The sequence below is a fragment of the Rhinoraja longicauda genome, chromosome 38 (genome assembly GCF_053455715.1).
Source record: "Rhinoraja longicauda isolate Sanriku21f chromosome 38, sRhiLon1.1, whole genome shotgun sequence".
Classification (NCBI taxonomy): domain Eukaryota; kingdom Metazoa; phylum Chordata; class Chondrichthyes; order Rajiformes; family Arhynchobatidae; genus Rhinoraja; species Rhinoraja longicauda.
In genome coordinates, this window is record NC_135990.1 from 7,194,139 (window position 1) to 7,212,291 (window position 18,153).

Sequence of the window (18,153 nt, forward strand, 5' to 3'; positions counted from 1 at the left end):
GTGCATCAGCGTGTGCTTGGCATGTGTGTGTGTGTCCATGCAGGTGTGTGCTATGACGGGTTGCCCATCAACTTGGAAACCGAGACACAAAATGCTGGAGTAACTCAGCGGGACAGGCAGCATCTCTGGAGAGAAGGAATGGGTGACGTTTCGGGGTCGAGACCCAGCAGGCCCTCGGTCTGAAGATGGGTCACGCCCGGAAACGCCACCCATTCCTTCTCTCCGGAGATGCTGCCTGTCCCGCCAGCATTCTGTGTCCATCTTCGATGGTGGCGCAGCGGTAGAGTTGCTGCCTTACAGCGAATGCAGCGCTGGAGACTCAGGTTCGATCCTGACTACGGGCGCCGTCTGTACGGAGTTTGTACGTTCTCCCCGTGACCTGCGTGGGTTTTCTCCGAGATCTTCGGTTTCCTCCCACACTCCAAAGACGTACAGGTATGTAGGTTCATTGACTGGGTAAATGTAAAAAATGTCCCTAGTGTGTGTAGGATAGTGTTAATGTGCGGGGATCGCTGGGCGGCGCGGACTCGGTGGGCCGAAGGGCCTGTTTCCGCGCTGTATCTCTAAATCTAAAAAAAAAAAAAATCTAAACCAGCATCCGCAGTTCCTTCCTACACATCTTGGAAACGTACATGCCTCTCCCGCTCAAGACTGCACAGTTTATGCAGAGCACTGTGTGTTAAAATGAATCACAAACAAGAATCTTCCACTCCACAGAACTGGGGAGGGACTGACTGTTTGCCCTGCCATCCTTCGTACAATTCTGGTCCTTGTGTGAGCAGGTGGAGGTGTGTTGTGATGAGTTAACTACTTGCGTTAGTGCAGGTGTGACCACTTTGGTGTTGCATGAGGGATCATTATCTGAATTGGAAGAACTTTTGTTCCTGTAATTAAAGTTGCTAATTATATTCATTAAATTTATTTAATAACAGTGAAAGATCTAAAATAAATGCATGCAAACTGACAATTATCACTGCCTTTTCTCGCTGTAGAAAATTGAAATAATGGTGTCAACACACGAATATGATTCTTTCCCAAAAATAAGAACACAGATTCACAGACACTGATTGAATTAGTGGTAAATCCCTTGGAAGGAATGGCAGATGCTTGTTTAAACCGAAGAATAGGCCTTAGACAATAGGTGCAGGAGGAGGCCATTCGGGCCTTCGAGCCAACACCACCATTCAATGTGATCATGGCTGATCATTCTCAATCAGTACCCCATTCCTGCCTTCTCCCCATACCCCCTGACTCCGCTATCCTTAAGAACTCTATCTAGCTCTCTCTTGAAAGCATCCAGAGAATTGGCCTCCACTGCCTTCTGAGGCAGAGAATTCCACAGATTCACAACTCTTTGACTGAAAATGTTTTTCCTCATCTCCGTTCTAAATGGCCTACCCCTTATTCTTAAACTGTGGCTCCTGGTTCTGGACTCCCCCATTGGGAACCTGTTTCCTGCTTCTAATGTGTCCAATCCCTTATTAATCTTATATGTTTCAATAAGATCCCCTCTCATCCTTCTAAATTCCAGTGTATACAAGCCTAGTCGCTCCAGTCTTTCAACATACGACAGTCCCGCCATTCCGGGAATTAACCTAGTGAACCTACGCTGCACGCCCCTCAATAGCAAGAATATCCTTCCTCAAATTTGGAGACCAAAACTGCACACAGTACTCGAGGTGCGGTCTCACTAGGGCCCTGTACAACTGCAGAAGGGTCTTGACCCGAAACGTCACCTATTCCTTTTCTCCAGAGATGTTGTCTGACCTGCTGAGTTACTCCAGCTTTTTTGTGTCTATCTTTAGTGATAAATCTTGTAGTTTGCAAGTGAGAAGGAATCGTTTACGGAAAGGTCGGTCTAGTTTGCTGGAGAATTTGTTCCTTTCACAGGCTGTTTATTTACAGTGGGAACTAAACTGTGCAATAGGAAGTCTGGATTTTATTAACGTAGTGTATATATAAGCAGGGAAGTCATGCTTCGAAAGCATTAGCTCAGCATCAACTGGAATATTGTTTAATTCTGATGGCCATTTTGTAGGCAAGATGTAAAGGCGTTAAAGAGGGTCCAGAAATGATCTCGAAAAAGAAAAGACTAGACTTACAGTAGATTTGATCGACATTTATCACATGCTGAAGTATGTGGACATAGTGGATAATGGGAGGCTTGAGCTAAACACTGAGCTGAGGAAATCAGTGGGTCAGGCAGCTGCTGTGGAGAGGGTGGACTGGACCTGCCTATTCAGGTCTAAACACAAAATGCTGGAGTAACTCAGCGGGACAGGCAGCATCTCTGGAGAGAAGGAATGGGTGACGTCTCGGGTCGAGACCCTTCTTCAGACCAGAAACGTCGCCCATTCCTTCTCTCCAGAGTTACTGCCTGTCCCGCTGAGTTACTCCAGCATTTTGTGTCTATCTTTGGTTGAAACCAGCATCTGCTGTTCCTTCCTACACCTTTTCGGGTCTGGACCCTTTTTCAGGCTGGTTGGTGTCGGTGGGGGGGGGGGGGGTGAGAAAGAGGTGGAGGAAGCTGGAAGAGAAGGCGGTTTGGACAAAGCCTGGCAAGTGATAGGTGGATACAGATGAGGGAGGGGTTTGTAGAAACAAGAAACTCCCGATGCTGGTTTACAGTCGGCCACCCTTTTATCTCCTTTTAGTTAAGAGTTAGCTCTTCGGGCTAACGGAATCAAGGGATCTGGGCAGAAAGTAGGAACAGGGTACTAATTTTGGACGATCAGCCATGATCATGTTGAATGGCGGTGCTGGCTCGATGGGCCGAATGGCCAACTCCTGCACCTATTTTTGTATGTTTTCAAGTCTAGCCTTTGTCACTTACTCCACATATCTATCCTTTAACCCTCTCCCTCAGAAGAATACATGGAGTGCCGGAGTAGCTTAGCAGCATCCCAGGACAACATTGTACCGGTAACGGTTCAGTTCGGGACCTTTCCACATACTGATTCAGTCTGAAGAAGGCCCCCAACCCAAAACGTCGCCTATCCATGTCCTCCTCAGATGCTGCCTGAGTTACTCCAGCACTTGGTGTCTTCTTTAGTAAACATGCATAGTTATGGAGATACAGCTCCAGAACCAGGGGCCACAGTTTAAGAATAAGGGGTAGGCCATTTAGAACTGAGATGAGGAAAAACTTTTTCAGTCAGAGAGTTGTGAATCTGTGGAATTCTCTGCCTCAGAAGGCAGTGGAGGCCAATTCTCTGAATGCATTCAAGAGAGAGCTAGATAGAGCTCTTAAGGATAGCGGAGTCAGGGGGTATGGGGAGAAGGCAGGAACGGGGTACTGATTGAGAATGATCAGCCATGATCACATTGAATGGCGGTGCTGGCTCGAAGGGCCGAATGGCCTCCTCCTGCACCTGTTGTCTATTGTCTATTGAAACAGGTCCACTGGGCTACTGAGTCGAAGGTGACCATTGACTACCCACGTACACTAATCAATACAATTTTATACTCTTCATATTATCATCCCTACTCCCCCTTCCCCAATCAATCACCCACCTGGACGTTACGGGCAATTTACAGCGGCCAATTAATTTACCAACGCACGTGTTTGGGGTGGGGAAAAAACTGGAACACCTGGAGAACATTGGAAACTCCACACAGACAGCAGCTTGCAGAGATATTCAAAGAGGAAACCTACACCGTATACGGTATGATTTTATATATACTGCAGATGCAACAAAATACTTTGAATATATATTTTTTTGCAAGACATATTGTCCTTTTATTTAGCAAAACGACTATTATGGAATTTAAATATATATTCGCAAGCAACCGACGCAAATGGAAGCGTTCACGGTGGAGTTGCAGTAATCAAAATGGCAGTGCGTGCTGGAGCCGAGACCCGAAACGTCACCTGTTCCGTGTCCTCCAGAGATGTTGGTTGACCTGCAGCAGGTTACTCCAGCACTGTGTGTCCTTTTGAGGTGTGGTAATGTAAGCTGGCGTGCGCAATGCTGGAGTAACTCAGCGGGACAGTCAGCATCTCTGGATAGAAGGAATGGGTGACGTTTCAGGTCGAGACCCTTCTTCTGACTGAGAGTCAGGGGCGATGTATTCAGCTAGATATAGCTCTTAGGACTAACGGAATCTGGGGATATGGGGAGAAGGCAGGAACGGGGGTACTGATTGAGAATGATCAGCCATGATCACATTGAATGGACGTGCTGGCTCGAAGGGCCGAATGGCCTACTGCTGCACCTATTTTCTTTAGATTTAGATTTTAGATTTAGAGAAACAGCGCGGAAACAGGCCCTTCGGCCCACCGGGTCCGCGCCGCCCAGCGATCCCCGCACATTAACGCTATCCTACACCCACTAGGGACAATTTTTACATTTACCCAGTCAATTAACCTACAAACCTGTACGTCTTTGGAGCGTGGGAGGAGACCGAAGATCTCGGAGAAAACCCACGCAGGTCACGGGGAGAACGTACAAACCCCGTACACACGGCGCCCGCAGTCAGGATCGAACCTGAGTCTCTGACGGCACTGCATTCGCTGTAAGGCAGCAACTCTACCGCTGCGCCACCGTGACCGCCCTTTGTGACGGCTCAAGGAAACAACACCCGAGCAGATGGGCCCGAGGTTTTAGTGTCCGCTGAGCGATTCGCATTGAGAAACGCGTGATCCCTTTATGGATGCCGGATCAACCTGTTCCATAACCACTTGAACCGCCTTGGTATGGTTCTGGTTCTGGTTGATTACTGCGCAAACACCTCATAAGTTACTCGCGCAGGTCGGAGTGGAGTAGCGACTACATTTTGAAGTAGACAATAGACAATAGGTGCAGGAGGAGGCCATTCGGCCCTTTGAGCCAGCACCGCCATTCTATGTGATCATGGCTGATCTTTCTCAATCAGTACCCCGTTCCTGCCTTCTCCCCATACCCCCTGACTCCGCTATCCTTAAGAGCTCGATCCAGCTCTCTCTTGAATACATTCAGAGAATTGGCCTCCACTGCCTTCTGAGGCAGAGAATTCCACAGATTCACAACTCTCTGACTGAAAAAAGTTTTTCCTCATCTCAGTTCTAAATGGCCTACCCCTTATTCTTAAACTGTGGCCCCTTGTTCTGGACTCCCCCAACATTGGGGGCCTTTTTGACCAAGTTAAGGAGATCCAGTTGCTCAATCCCCTTTTTAAATGACTTAACATCGGGAGCAGCACCCATTGTGTTGGGTGGTAACAGATTCCATTCCCTTATCACCCTTGGGGGAAATGGAATATTGGTAGCAAGGTTTATTGAAATTTAGCGAGTCGATGATGTCGAGATGATGTCTTGTTTCATGGCGGTTGGTGCTCTGGGATGACGGAGGATTCACCACCGCTTATTCAATAACATTTTGACCATGTCTATCTGACCCACCTCCTGTAGAATAAATTAAAGAAGAAACAGTGGCTTGGCCTGCATTCTTGCACAGCACGGACGAGTTTTATCGTTGGAGGGAACTGTGTCACCCTGTTGCTAAGGCTGAAGCCACCAATAACAGTAGTAATGCAAAGAGCAACATTGTTCCCAGCGGCATCGTTAACATAGAAACATAGAAAATAGGTGCAGGAGTAGGCCATTCGGCCCTTCGAGCCTGTACGCACCGCCATTCAATATGATCATGGCTGGTCATCCAACTCAGTATCCCGTACCTGCCTTCTCTCCATACCCCCTGATCCCTTTAGCCACAAGGGCCACATCTAACTCCCTCTTAAATATAGCCAATGAACTGGCCTCAACTACCCTCTGTGGCAGAGAATTCCACAGATTCACCACTCTGTGTGTGAAAAAAAACGTTCTCATCTCGGTCCTAAAAGACTTTCCCCCCTTATCCTTAAACTGTGACCCCCTGTTCTGGACTTCCCCAACATCGGGACAATCTTCCTGCATCTAGCCTGTCCAACCCCTTAAGAATTTTGTACGTTTCTATAAGATCTTAGCATGCTGTGAGAAGCCCAATTATAGTACTTCCAAACAGTAATCATTATAATTCAGATGGGGAGGAACCTGGTTGAATACTCCACCATAGTCATCCTTTCAGGCCCCTCCCTGTGTTACTTTGAGATATGGAGGAAGGAACTGCAGATAGACACAAAATGCTGGAGTAACTCAGCGGGACAGGCAGCATCTCTGGAGAGAAGGAATGGGTGACGTTTCGGGCCGAGACCCTCCTTCAGACTGAGATTCTGGGGGTGGGGGTGGGGGGGGAGACACAAAGAGATAAGGAAGGGTGTGGTGTGAAAACAAGGCATCAAAGGGGATGCGGAATTAAGGAAAATGTAGAATAGATCATTGTTAGCTAGGAGAAAGTGACAACGCAGCATACGGAGATATAAATTTAATCAGGGGAACAGTCAGACTGGTCGGAGAACTAGGAGGGGGAAGGGGGAGGGATGGAGAGAGAGGGAAAGCAAGGGTTCCCTTAACATAGCCAGGGTTCTGTGGGTAACGAAGGAGCAACGCTACAAGGACACAAAATGCTGGAGTAACTCAGCGGGTCAAGGAACATCTCTGGAGAAAATGGATGGGTAACATTTTGGATCCAGACCCTTCTTCAGACTGATTGTAGTAGAGAGTATACCAAAGACAGTACCTTTTACAGACAAAAAAAACAAACTGCTGGAGGGACCGTATCAGTCTGAAGAAGGGTCAGACCCAGATCGTCGTCTGTCCATTTTCCTCCACAGATGCTACCTGACCCGCTGAGATCTCCAGCATTTTTTCGTGTTGATCAAACGTCCAGCACATGCAGTCTCTAGTATCTCCTAAGCGTTCAGATAGAGCTCTTAAGGATAGCGGAGTCAGGGGGTATGGGGAGAAGGCAGGAACGGGGTACTGATTGAGAATGATCAGCCATGATCACATTGAATGGCGGTGCTGGCTCAAAGGGCCGAATGGCCTCCTCCTGCACCTATTGTCTATTGTTCTTGCGTTTGTTCTTGCGCTTTGGAGATGAGTTCTTTTCAGTCCAAGGTCCCAGCTGGACATTTCACTTTATTGCTGAACGGAAGGATCTGAGGATCTGTGCTTAAAACGGAAAGGCCCGGGGTGGAGATTCCTTCTGATCCGGTGGTTGGCTGGAGCTTTGTGTGTGTGTGTGTGTGTGTGTGTGTGTGTGTGTGTGTGTGTGTGTGTGTGTGTGTGAGAGAGAGAGCTCGTCCTTTCAGTCATCTCGGCGATGAGTTTATTGTTTATTTGGCTCGTGCTTCCTGGCGGCGAATGTCTCCTCGATGTCGATGCTTCTGTGCCTGGCCACGACGTGGTACACACTCCGGCCCTGCTCCTTCATCCTCTTCAGCCTCTGCTTCCTGAAACACAACAGCAAGCCCAGAGTAACGTGGGAGCACCACTCGCACAATGGATATCTTTAAGGCAGAGATAGATAGATTCTTGACTTGTACGGGCGTCATGGGGTTAAGGGGAGAAGGCAGGAGAATGGGGTTAGGAGGGAGAGATAGATCAGCCATGATTGATGGGTCGAATGGCCTCATTTGCTCCAGCACTTATATATATGGGGGGTAATTATTCTCAAAATGCTGGAGTAACTCAGCAGGTCAGGCAGCATCTCGGGAGAGAAGGAATGGGTGACGTTTCGGGTCGAGACCCTTCTTCAGACTGAGAGTCGAGGGGGGGGGGGGGGGGGGGGGGGGGGAGACACAAAGAGATAAGGGTCTGAAGAAGGGTCTCGACCCGAAACGTCACCCATTCCTTCTCTCCCGAGATGCTGCCTGACCTGCTGAGTTACTCCAGCATTTTGTGAATAAATACCTTTGATTTGTACCAGCATCTGCAGTTACCTTCTTATATATATGGGGGGGTTGGGAGGGAGACTCCCGGCTATTTTCATTACAGACAATAGGTGCAGGAGGAGGCCATTCGGCCCCTCGAGCCAGCACCGCCATTCAATGTAATCATGGTTACTCCAGCATTTTGTGATACCTTCATTGTGGTGTCCAGTCTCCTACAGAGAAACCCTGTGGAGACCAGTTTCCAGAGAGTTGCCTAGAAATTCCCTCCGGTTGCTATTAAACACACTACAGTAGCGTTAATGTTAATAGACAATAGGTGCAGGAGGAGACCATTCGGCCCTTCGAGCCAGCACCGCCATTCAATGTGATCATGGCTGATCATTCTCAATCTGTACCCCGTTCCTGCCTTCTCCCCATACCCCTGACCCCGCTATCCTTAAGAGCTCTATCCAGCTCTCTCTTAAATGCATTCAGAATAGACAATAGACCTCCTGATTAATTTGACTGCTGGCTCCTTGCCACCTCTTTGCCCCACCGAGTCCAGGCCGACCATCGGTCACCTGTTCTCACCAGTTCTGTTCTTCCACTCCCTGCACACTCGGGGCCAATTTACAGAGGCCAATCAACCTGCGAACCTGCATGCCTTTGGATGTGGGAGGAAACCGGAGCACCCGAAGGAAGCCCTCGCAGTCACGGGGAGAACGTGCAAACTCCACACAGGTAGCGCCCAAAGTCAGGATCGAACCTGCGTTGCTGGCGATGTGAGGCAGCAGCTCTACTATCTGTGGCACTGTAATGGAGAAACTAGAACTGCACACAATTTTCCAATGTATTGGGAGCTTGCTGTGTACAACCTGGATGCACTATTCCCTATATTACAACAATGATTACACCATAGTGTGGAAATGGCCCTTCAGCCCAACTTGCCCATGCCGACCAACATGCCCCATCTACACTAGTCCCACCTTCCTGTGTTTGGCCCATATCCTTCTAAACCTCTCCCATTCATGTACCTGTCTAAATGTTTCTTAAAAGTTGCGATAGTCCCTTCCTCAACTACCTCCTCTGGCAGCTTCTTCCATACACCCGCCACCCTTTGTGTAAAAATGTTACCCCTCAGGTTCCTATTAAATCTTTCGCCCCTCACCTTAAACCCAAGTCCTCTCATTCTCCATTCCTCTGGGTGAAAGACTCTGTGCTTTTACCTTAGCTATTCCTCTCATGATTTTGTCTACCTCTATAAGGTCGTCATCCTTCATCCTCCTGCGCTCCAAGGAATAAGGTCGCAGTCTGCTCAACCTCAGGCCCTCGAGTCTTGGCAACATCCTCGTAAATCAACTGCACTGCATTTTATTTAGATAAGCCAGCCTGTATCTGGAAATCTCGGAAGGCACATTCGGAATGTACGCCCTGTCACACGCCCAGATGAACAAATTACGAAGGGCAAAATACCAGCCAAAGTTGTAATTTTTGTCCAGTGATCTAGCAAGATATGTCTGCACCAGACCTACATGATCGAACATGGACAACTACAGCTACATATAGAGGTGGAGGAGAGTTGGTAACATCGTTATGACCTCAACAAATGTTTCTTGCCTTTGGAAGACTTGGAAGAGCATTAAAGATCAAGGCAGATCATTTTGCCTCATTCCTTGCTTGATTTAGACTGAGGCCATTTAAGTCCATAAATCACTATGCATGGCAGATGCAATATAATGTGGATAAATGTGAGGTTATCCACTTTGGCGGCAAGAACAGGAAAGCAGAGTATTACCTGAATGGTGACCGATTGGGAGAAGGGGAGATGCAACGTGACCTGGGTGTCATGGTGCACCAGTCATTGAAAGCAAGCATGCAGGTGCAGCAGGCAGTGAAGAAAGCGAATGGTATGTTGGCATTCATAGCAAGAGGATTTGAGTTTAGGAGCAGGGAGGTTCTGCTGCAGTTGTACAGGGCCTTGGTGAGACCGCACCTGGAGTATTGTGTGCAGTTTTGGTCTCCTAACCTGAGGAAAGACGTTCTTGCCTTAGAGGGAGTACAGAGAAGGTTCACCAGATTGATCCCTGGGATGGCGGGACTTTCATATGAGGAAAGACTAGATAGACTGGGCTTGTACTCGCTGGAATTTAGAAGACTGAGGGGGGATCTTATAGAAACATATAAAATTCTTAAGGTGTTGGAGAGGCCAGATGCGGGAAGATTGTTCCCGATGTTGGGGGAGTCCAGAACCAGGGGTCACAGCTTAAGGATAAGGGGGAAGTCTTTTAGGACCGAGATAAGAAAACATTTCTTCACACAGAGAGTGGTGAGTCTGTGGAATTCTCTGCCACAGAAGGTAGTTGAGGCCAGTTCATTGGCTATATTTAAGAGGGAGTTAGATGTGGCCCTTTTTGCTAAAGGGATCAGGGGGTACGGAGAGAAGGCAGGTACGGGATACTGAGCTGAATGATCAGCCATGATCATATTGAATGGCGGTGCAGGCTCGAAGGGCCGAATGGCCTACTCCTGCACCTATTTTCTATGTTTCTATGTTTCTATCACAGGAGCAGAATTAGACCATTCGGCCAATTGAGTCTACTCCGTCATTCAAACATGGCTGATCTATCTTTCCCTCTCAACCCCATTCTCCTGCTTTCTCCCCATAACCTTTGACGCCCTTACTAATCAAGAACTTGTCAATCTCCGCTTTAAAAATACCCACTGACTTGGACTTCACCGCTGTCTGTGGCAATGAATTCACCACCCTCTGACTAAAGAAATTCCTCCCGCATCTCCTAAAGGTGTCGGAAGGAACAGCAGATGCTGGTTTACACCGAAGATAGACACTAAAGCTGGAGTAACTCAGCGGGACAGGCAGCATCTCTGGAGAGAAGGAATGGGTGATGTTTCGGGTCGAGACCCTTCAGGCTGATTGAAGTAAGAAGTGTACGAAAAATAGTGCCATTCACAGACATAAACCAAAACGCTGGAGGGACTGAATCAGTCTGAAGAAGGGGCAGACTCCTTTAGACTCCTTTCAAAAGACACGTCCTTTTACAGTGAGCCTGTGCCCTCTGATTGTAATTTGGGGCAGCACAGTGTCGCAGCGGGGAGAGCCACTATCTCTCAGCTTCAGAGTCCCAAGTTCGATCCTGACCTTGGGTGCTGCCTGTGTGGAGTTTGCACATTCACCCTGTTTCCCCCCACATCCCAAAAATGTTCACAAGTTCATTAGTCATAGGAGCAGAATTAGGTGCTTCGGCCCATCGAGCCTAGGCACTTTGGCCCATGCGGTGCTAGCTCGAAGGGCCAAATGGCCTCCTACTGCACCAATTTTCTATATCTACTCCGCCATTCAATCGCGGCTGGTCTATCTCTCCCTCCTAACCTCATTCTGCTCCCTCCTCCCCATAGACCCCTGACGTGTGGGTTTGTGGATCAATTGTAAGAAACCACTAGTACGTAGTAAGTGGATGAGAAAGTGGGATAACATAGAACTCATGTGAAAAGGTGATCGATGGTCGGCATGGACTTAGTGGGTACCTCAATGGGCACCTCAACTCTGTCTCCTTACTTCGGTTCAATTGCAGTTGATTTTTTAGATTTAGAGATACAGCACGGAAACAGGCCCTTCGGCCCACCGAGTCCGTGCCGCCCAGCGATCCCCGCACATTAACACTATCCTACACACACTAGGGACAATTTTTACATTTACCCTGTCAATTAACCTACAAACCTTTACGTCTTTGGAGTGGTCCGAGACTCTCCCACTGCTGGAATAATCCTCTCCACATTCACTCGATCCACGCCTTTCCCTATTTGGTAAGTTCGAATGAATTTGGGCCACCCTCATTCTTCTAAACACCAGCGAGGACAGGCCAAGAGCTGTCAAACGCTCATTATTTTGGTCCACTGAGTTTATTCCAGCTCTCAGAATAGTCTCATTAATCCTCCCACACCCCCGGCTTATTTCTGAAGAAGGTCTCGACCCAAAACATCAACAATCCACGTTCTCCCGAGATGCTGCCTGACCTGCTGAGTTACCCCAGCACTTTGTGTCTTCTTTTGTAAACCAGCATCTGCAGTTCTGTGTTCCTACATCCATCTGCCTATTCCCTTGGAGTCTCTTCTCTCATACATTCCCTTTAACCCGATTTCTCCGCCAGACACCTCCACCAATTTGGTGGCCAGTCAACATGCCAGCATGTCTTATGTATGTAAGGAGACCTGGTCAAGCACCTGGAGAAGACACCTGGGCAGGTACATGGATAGGAAAGGTTTAGAGGGATATGGGCCAAACACGGGCAAATGGGACTCGCTTTGATGGGGCGTCTTGGTTGGTATGGATGAATTAAGCTGAAGTGCCGGTTTCCATGTTGTTTGACTGAGGTTGACCAGATTCTTGATGAGAGCGGGTGCCGGGTTATGTGGAGAAGGCAGGAGAATGGGATTTTTAGACATAGAGATCAGCCGTGATTGAATGGCAGAGTAGACTCGATGGGCCAAATGGCCTAGTTCTACTGTAACCCGTGAACTTGTGAATGGCGGAGTAGACTCGAAGGGCGAAATAGCCTAATTCTGCTCCTAAAACTTATGAACTGGTCATGCAGGAAAAAGTGCACACTGCACGTAGACCACACACAGATCGTTGGACGTGAGAGAAAGCTGCACTACCTGCAAGTAGGACGCCGAGGGGCTTATATCGTTCCTCCTTTCCTCCGCTCCTCCCCAGCCCCCCCAACCCCCAGCTTGTCCTTGGGCAGATGGTCAGCTGTGATTGATGTGGGCTCACCGGCAATAGCAGTAGGTCCTTCCCGTGACCACAAGTAAGACGATGAGCAGGGTGACTGCAATGACAATGACCAGCCACGAGCTCCCAACTGTCCTCTCCGGCTGCTGGCTGAGCAGCAAGAATTCCTGGCATCGGTTTCCTTTGAAGCTGTCGTTACACCTGCGCAAGATAGAAGGGTCACCCGGTCACACAACAGGGAAATTGGGCCAATTTCCCCTGAGGATTAATGTCATCGGAAATATCCCACACAGTAAGGGTGGCGGATTTACGTCTCTGCGATTTGATCCCACCGTTCAATTTACTCCGACCAAGAGAAAAGTCGGAGGATAAAAAAAAATTCCATCAGAGTGCTGCAACCCTCTTTCAGTTTAGAGATGCAGAGTGGAAACAGGCCCATCGGCCCACCGAGTCCATACTATCGGTATAATAAAATAACTGCAGATGCTGGCACAAATCGATTCATTCACAAAATGCTGGAGTAACTCAGCAGGTCAGGCAGCATCTCGGGAGAGAAGGAATGGGTGACGTTTCGGGTCGAGACCCTTCTTCAGACTGACAGTTGGGAGCTCGTGGCTGGTCATTGTCATTGCAGTCACCCTGCTCATCGTCTTACTTGTGGTCACGGGAAGGACCTACTGCTTCTTCAGACTGAAGAAGGGTCTCGACCCGAAACGTCACCCATTCCTTCTCTCCCGAGATGCTGCCTGACCTGCTGAGTTACTCCAGCATTTTGTGAATGAGTCCGTACCATCCTTTGATCACCCGTTCTACACCCTGTTCCTGCACTCTCCCCATATCCCTTGATTCCGATAGCCCTGGGCTAATACCTAGTTGAATAGCTCAGCATAGAGTATCCCCCAGCCAAAAACCAGGTGTAAACTCAATATGTGAAGGATGGAACTGCAGATGCTGGTTTACACTGAAGATAGACGCGAAATGCTGAAGTGCTCAAAACTTCCAGTACTCAATAACCTATCGTCAATAGATGGTGTGTGTCACTGGCTCTTCCATCCTCTGTATCTGAAACAGACGATAGGATGAGGTGGTGGGAGAGGATATTATGGAGTGCGAGACCCATAGCTGCCTGCCCCAGCCGGTAACAATGCAACAAACTCAATACTGACGTGTGGGGAAAAAAAAACTGCAGATGCTGGTTTAAATCGAAGGTAGACACAAAATGCTGGAGTAACTCAGCGGGTCAGGCAGCATCTCTGGAGAGAAGGAATGGGTGAGGTTTCGAGTCGAGACCCATCTTCAGACTGTGAATCTGTGGAATTCTCTGCCTCAGAAGGCAGTGGAGGCCAATTCTCTGAATGCATTCAAGAGAGAGCTAGATAGAGCTCTTAAGGATGGCGGAGTCAGGGGGTATGGGGAGAAGGCAGGAACGGGGTACTGATTGAGAATGATCAGCCATGATCACATTGAATGGCGGTGCTGGCTCGAAGGGCCGAATGGCCTCCTCCTGCACCTATTGTCTATTGTCTATTGAGATGCTGACTCAATACTGAGATGGTTAGACACCACGTAACGCTTTGTCCTGCCTCTCCCCTCTTCCAGCTATCTTCCCCCCCCCCCCCCAATCAGTCTGAAGAAGGTTCTCAATCCAAAACGTCACCTATCCATGTTCTCTAGAGATGCTGTCTGACCCGCTGAGTCACTCCAGCACTTTGGGTCCTTTTGTGTATTAACCAGCATCTGCAGTTCCTGGTTTCTACAGGTGAGATTGTGTTTTGGGTCAGGATACGGGCGGCACGGTGGCGCAGCGGTAGAGTTGCTGCCTTACAGCGAATGCAGCGCCGGAGACCCGGGTTCGATCCTGACTACGGGCGCCGTCTGTACGGAGTTTGTACGTTCTCCCCGTGACCTGCGTGGGTTTTCTCCGAGATCTTCGGTTTCCTCCCACACTCCAAAGACGTACAGGTATGTAGGCAAATGTAAAAATTGTCCCTAGTGGGTGTAGGATAATGTTAATGTGCGGGGATCGCTGGGCGGCGCGGACCCGGTGGGCCGAAGGGCCTGTTTCCGTGCTGTATCTCTAAATCTAAAAAATCAACGGCAATTGAACCGAAGTAAGGAGACAGAGTTGAGGTGCCCGTTGAGGTACCCACCAATTCCATGCCGACCATCGATCACCTTTTCACATGAGTTCTATGTTATCCCACTTTCTCATCCACTTACTACGTACTAGTGGTTTCTTACAGACAATTGATCCACAAACCCACACGTCAGGGGTCTATGGGGAGGAGGGAGCAGAATGAGGTTAGGAGGGAGAGATAGACCAGCCGCGATTGAATGGCGGAGTAGACATAGAAAATTGGTGCAGTAGGAGGCCATTTGGCCCTTCGAGCTAGCACCGCATGGGCCAAAGTGCCTAGGCTCGATGGGCCGAAGCACCTAATTCTGCTCCTATGACTAATGAACTTGTGAACATTTTTGGGATGTGGGAGGAAACAGGGTGAATGTGCAAACTCCACACAGGCAGCACCCAAGGTCAGGATCGAACTTGGGACTCTGAAGCTGAGAGATAGTGGCTCTCCCTGCTGTGACACTGTGCTGCCCCAAATTACAATTATTTTGTTATTGTCCTTTGGTGTTGTTACTTAAGGGTGGCCCTTCTGTGGGAAGTTGTTTCCACCAGAACTGCGCTTATCCAGCCAATTTCACTTCAATCCTTAACAGTAAATGGAACACGCAATCTTTCAACTGAGCACAGAATCGCAATTCCAAAGGGGGTCGTCAGTGACTGCAGTTTTGATCTGCAGTGTGGCCTGGCTGATTTAATTTAGTTTAGAGATACAGCGTGGAAACAGGTCCTTTGGCCCACTGAGTCCGCACTGACCAGCGAACCCCGCACACTAACACCACCCGACACACACACACCAGGGACAATTTTTATCAAGCCAATTAACCAGGGCTTAACCAGTTCCAGTACCAGGGGTCGCAGCTTAAGAATAAGGGGGAAGTCTTTTAGGACCGAGATGAGAAAACGTTTCTTCACACAGAGAGTGGTGAGTCTGTGGAATTCTCTGCCACAGAAGGTAGTTGAGGACAGTTCATTGGCTATATTTAAGAGGGAGTTAGATGTGGCCCTTGTGGCTAAAGGGATCAGGGGGTATGGAGAGAAGGCAGGTACGGGTTACTGAGCTGGATGATCAGCCATGATCATACTGAATGGCGGTGCAGGCTCGAAGGGCTGAATGGCCTACTCCTGCACCTATTTTCTATGTTTCTATGTAACCTACAAACCTGTACGTCTTTGGAGCGTGGGAGGAAACCGAGGATCTCGGAGAAAAACCACGCAGGTCACGGTGAGAAGGTACAAAACCCCGTTTATTCACAAAATGCTGGAGTAACTCAGCAGGTCAGGCAGCATCTCGGGAGAGAAGAAATGGGTGACGTTTCTTCAGTCTGAAGAAGGGTCTCGACCCAAAATGTCACCCATTCCTTCTCTCCCGGAATGGCGGGACTGTCGTATGTTGAAAGGCTGGAGCAATTAGGCTTGTATACACTGGAATTTAGAAGGATGAGGGGGGATCTTATTGAAATATATAAGATAATTAGGGGATTGGACACATTAGAGGCAGGAAACATGTTCCCAATGTTGGGGGAGTCCAGAACAAGGGGCCACAGTTTAAGAATAAGGGGTAGGCCATTTAGAACGGAGATGAGGAAGAACTTTTTCAGTCAGAGAGTGGTGACGGTGTGGAATTCTCTGCCTCAGAAGGCAGTGGAGGCCAGTTCGTTGGATGCTTTCAAGAGAGAGCTGGATAGAGCTCTTAAGGATAGTGGAGTGAGGGGGTATGGGGAGAAGGCAGGAACGGGGTATTGATTGAGAGTGATCAGCCATGATCGCATTGAATGGCGGTGCTGGCTCGAAGGGCTGAATGGCCTCCTCCTGCACCTACTGTCTATTGTCTATTATTGTCTCCCGAGATGCTGCCGGACCTACTGAGTTACTCCAGCATTTTGTGAATAAATCGATTTGTACCAGCATCTGCATTTATTTTCTTATAGGTACAAACTCCGTACAGACAAGCGCCCGTAGTCAGGATGGAACCCGGTCTCTGGCGCTGTAAGGCAGTAGCTCTACCACTGCACCACCTTTGGTTCGTTACACTGCAAGAATGCGACTTACCAGCAGAATGGAGTGGATATTAGAATGTAGCAGGTGCCTCCATTAAAGCAGTAGGAATTGTAGCTGTCTGGACAGAGTTCTCCATGTGCTAAGAGGATTAAGAAAGAAGATCCAAAATTAGGGATTGACGTACAAAATGTTCCAAAAACAATCGATGTAACGGAGTACGTATTTTAGCTTTGGTTTGCACTGGCATTTTCAGTACATGCAGGCATTTCTATCGCTTCTGCTTTGTAAGTGTGGCACAGAGACAAAGCTTGTAGAGAGCTGAGGCCTCACAGCTCCAGTAACCCAGGCTCAGTGCTGCCTGTGTAGAGTTTGCACGTTCTCCCCGTGACCGCCTCGGTTTTCTCGGAGATGAGGAAGAACTTTTTCAGTCAGAGAGTGGTGAAGGTGTGGAATTCTCTGCCTCAGAAGGCAGTGGAGGCCAGTTCGTTGGATGCTTTCAAGAGAGAGCTGGATAGAGCTCTTAAGGATAGCGGAGTGAGGGGGTATGGGGAGAAGGCAGGAACGGGGTACTGATTGAGAGTGATCAGCCATGATCGCATTGAATGGCGGTGCTGGCTCGAAGGGCTGAATGGCCTACTCCTGCACCTATTGTCTATTGTCTATTGTTTATTGCTCTGCTTTCCTCCCACATCCCTAAATCGTGTGGCTCTTGTGGGTTAATTGGTATCTGTAGATTTCCACCCCCCCCCACCCCCCGCTCCCAAAGTGTTGGTGTGCAGTTGGTGGGAATGTGGTGAGAATAAAATGTGTTAGTGTCAGATTATTGTAAAAACGGGTCCTTGATGGGCAACTTTTTCCCCGCAGAGGGTGGTGGGTATGTGGAGCGAGCTGCCTGAGGAAGTAGTCAAGGTGGTTTCACAATTCACAAGACATGATGTTAAAGATAGTCATAGTCAAGAGAAGCTTGTCCTTCATGCCATCAAGTCCACACGCACCATCAAACGAGGACAAGTCCAGCCAAGTGCTTTTAAGGTCTATTCGTCGTTATAATGTGCAAAAATCGAAGTGCTTGGAGGAACTTAGTGAACCTGTGCAGGGACGAGATGGAAGACATTTTGAGGTTCAAAGTTTAGAGATACAGCGCGGAAACAGGCCCTTCGGCCCACCGGGTCCGTGCCGACCAGCGATCCCTGCACACTAACACTATCCTACACACACCAGGGGACAATTTACACTTACACCAAGCCAATTAACCAACAAACCTGCACGTCTTTGGAGTGTGGAAGGAAGTTGAGGTACACGTCATTGCTGTAATAGAAACATAGGAACATGACAAATAGGTGCAGGAGTAGGCCATTCGGCCCTTCGAGCCAGCACCACCATCCAATATGATCATGGTTGATCATCCAAAATCAGTGCCCCGTTCCTGCTTTTTTCCCCCACATCCCTAGATTCCGTATATTCCTAATGATGGAATAGATTCAAAGGGCTCACACTTCATTCGGCTCACACAAACATATCAATTAGGAGCAGGAGGTGACCTCTC

The 18,153-nt window shown here is 48.6% G+C and overlaps 1 protein-coding gene across 1 annotated transcript in view; it reads right to left on the reverse strand.

Annotated features, from left to right (window-relative positions):
• Window positions 1–7,187: 7,187 nt before the first annotated feature.
• Window positions 7,188–18,153, reverse strand: part of nrg4 (neuregulin 4) — a 29,734-nt gene continuing 18,768 nt past the window's right edge. Inside the window, exons 2-4 of the mRNA XM_078429835.1 lie at window positions 16,659–16,746; window positions 12,524–12,682; window positions 7,188–7,311 (exon numbers count right to left, since the gene is read on the reverse strand). Of these exons, the coding sequence (XP_078285961.1) occupies window positions 7,188–7,311; window positions 12,524–12,682; window positions 16,659–16,746 (371 nt within the window). The remainder of the gene's footprint in view (window positions 7,312–12,523; window positions 12,683–16,658; window positions 16,747–18,153) is intronic.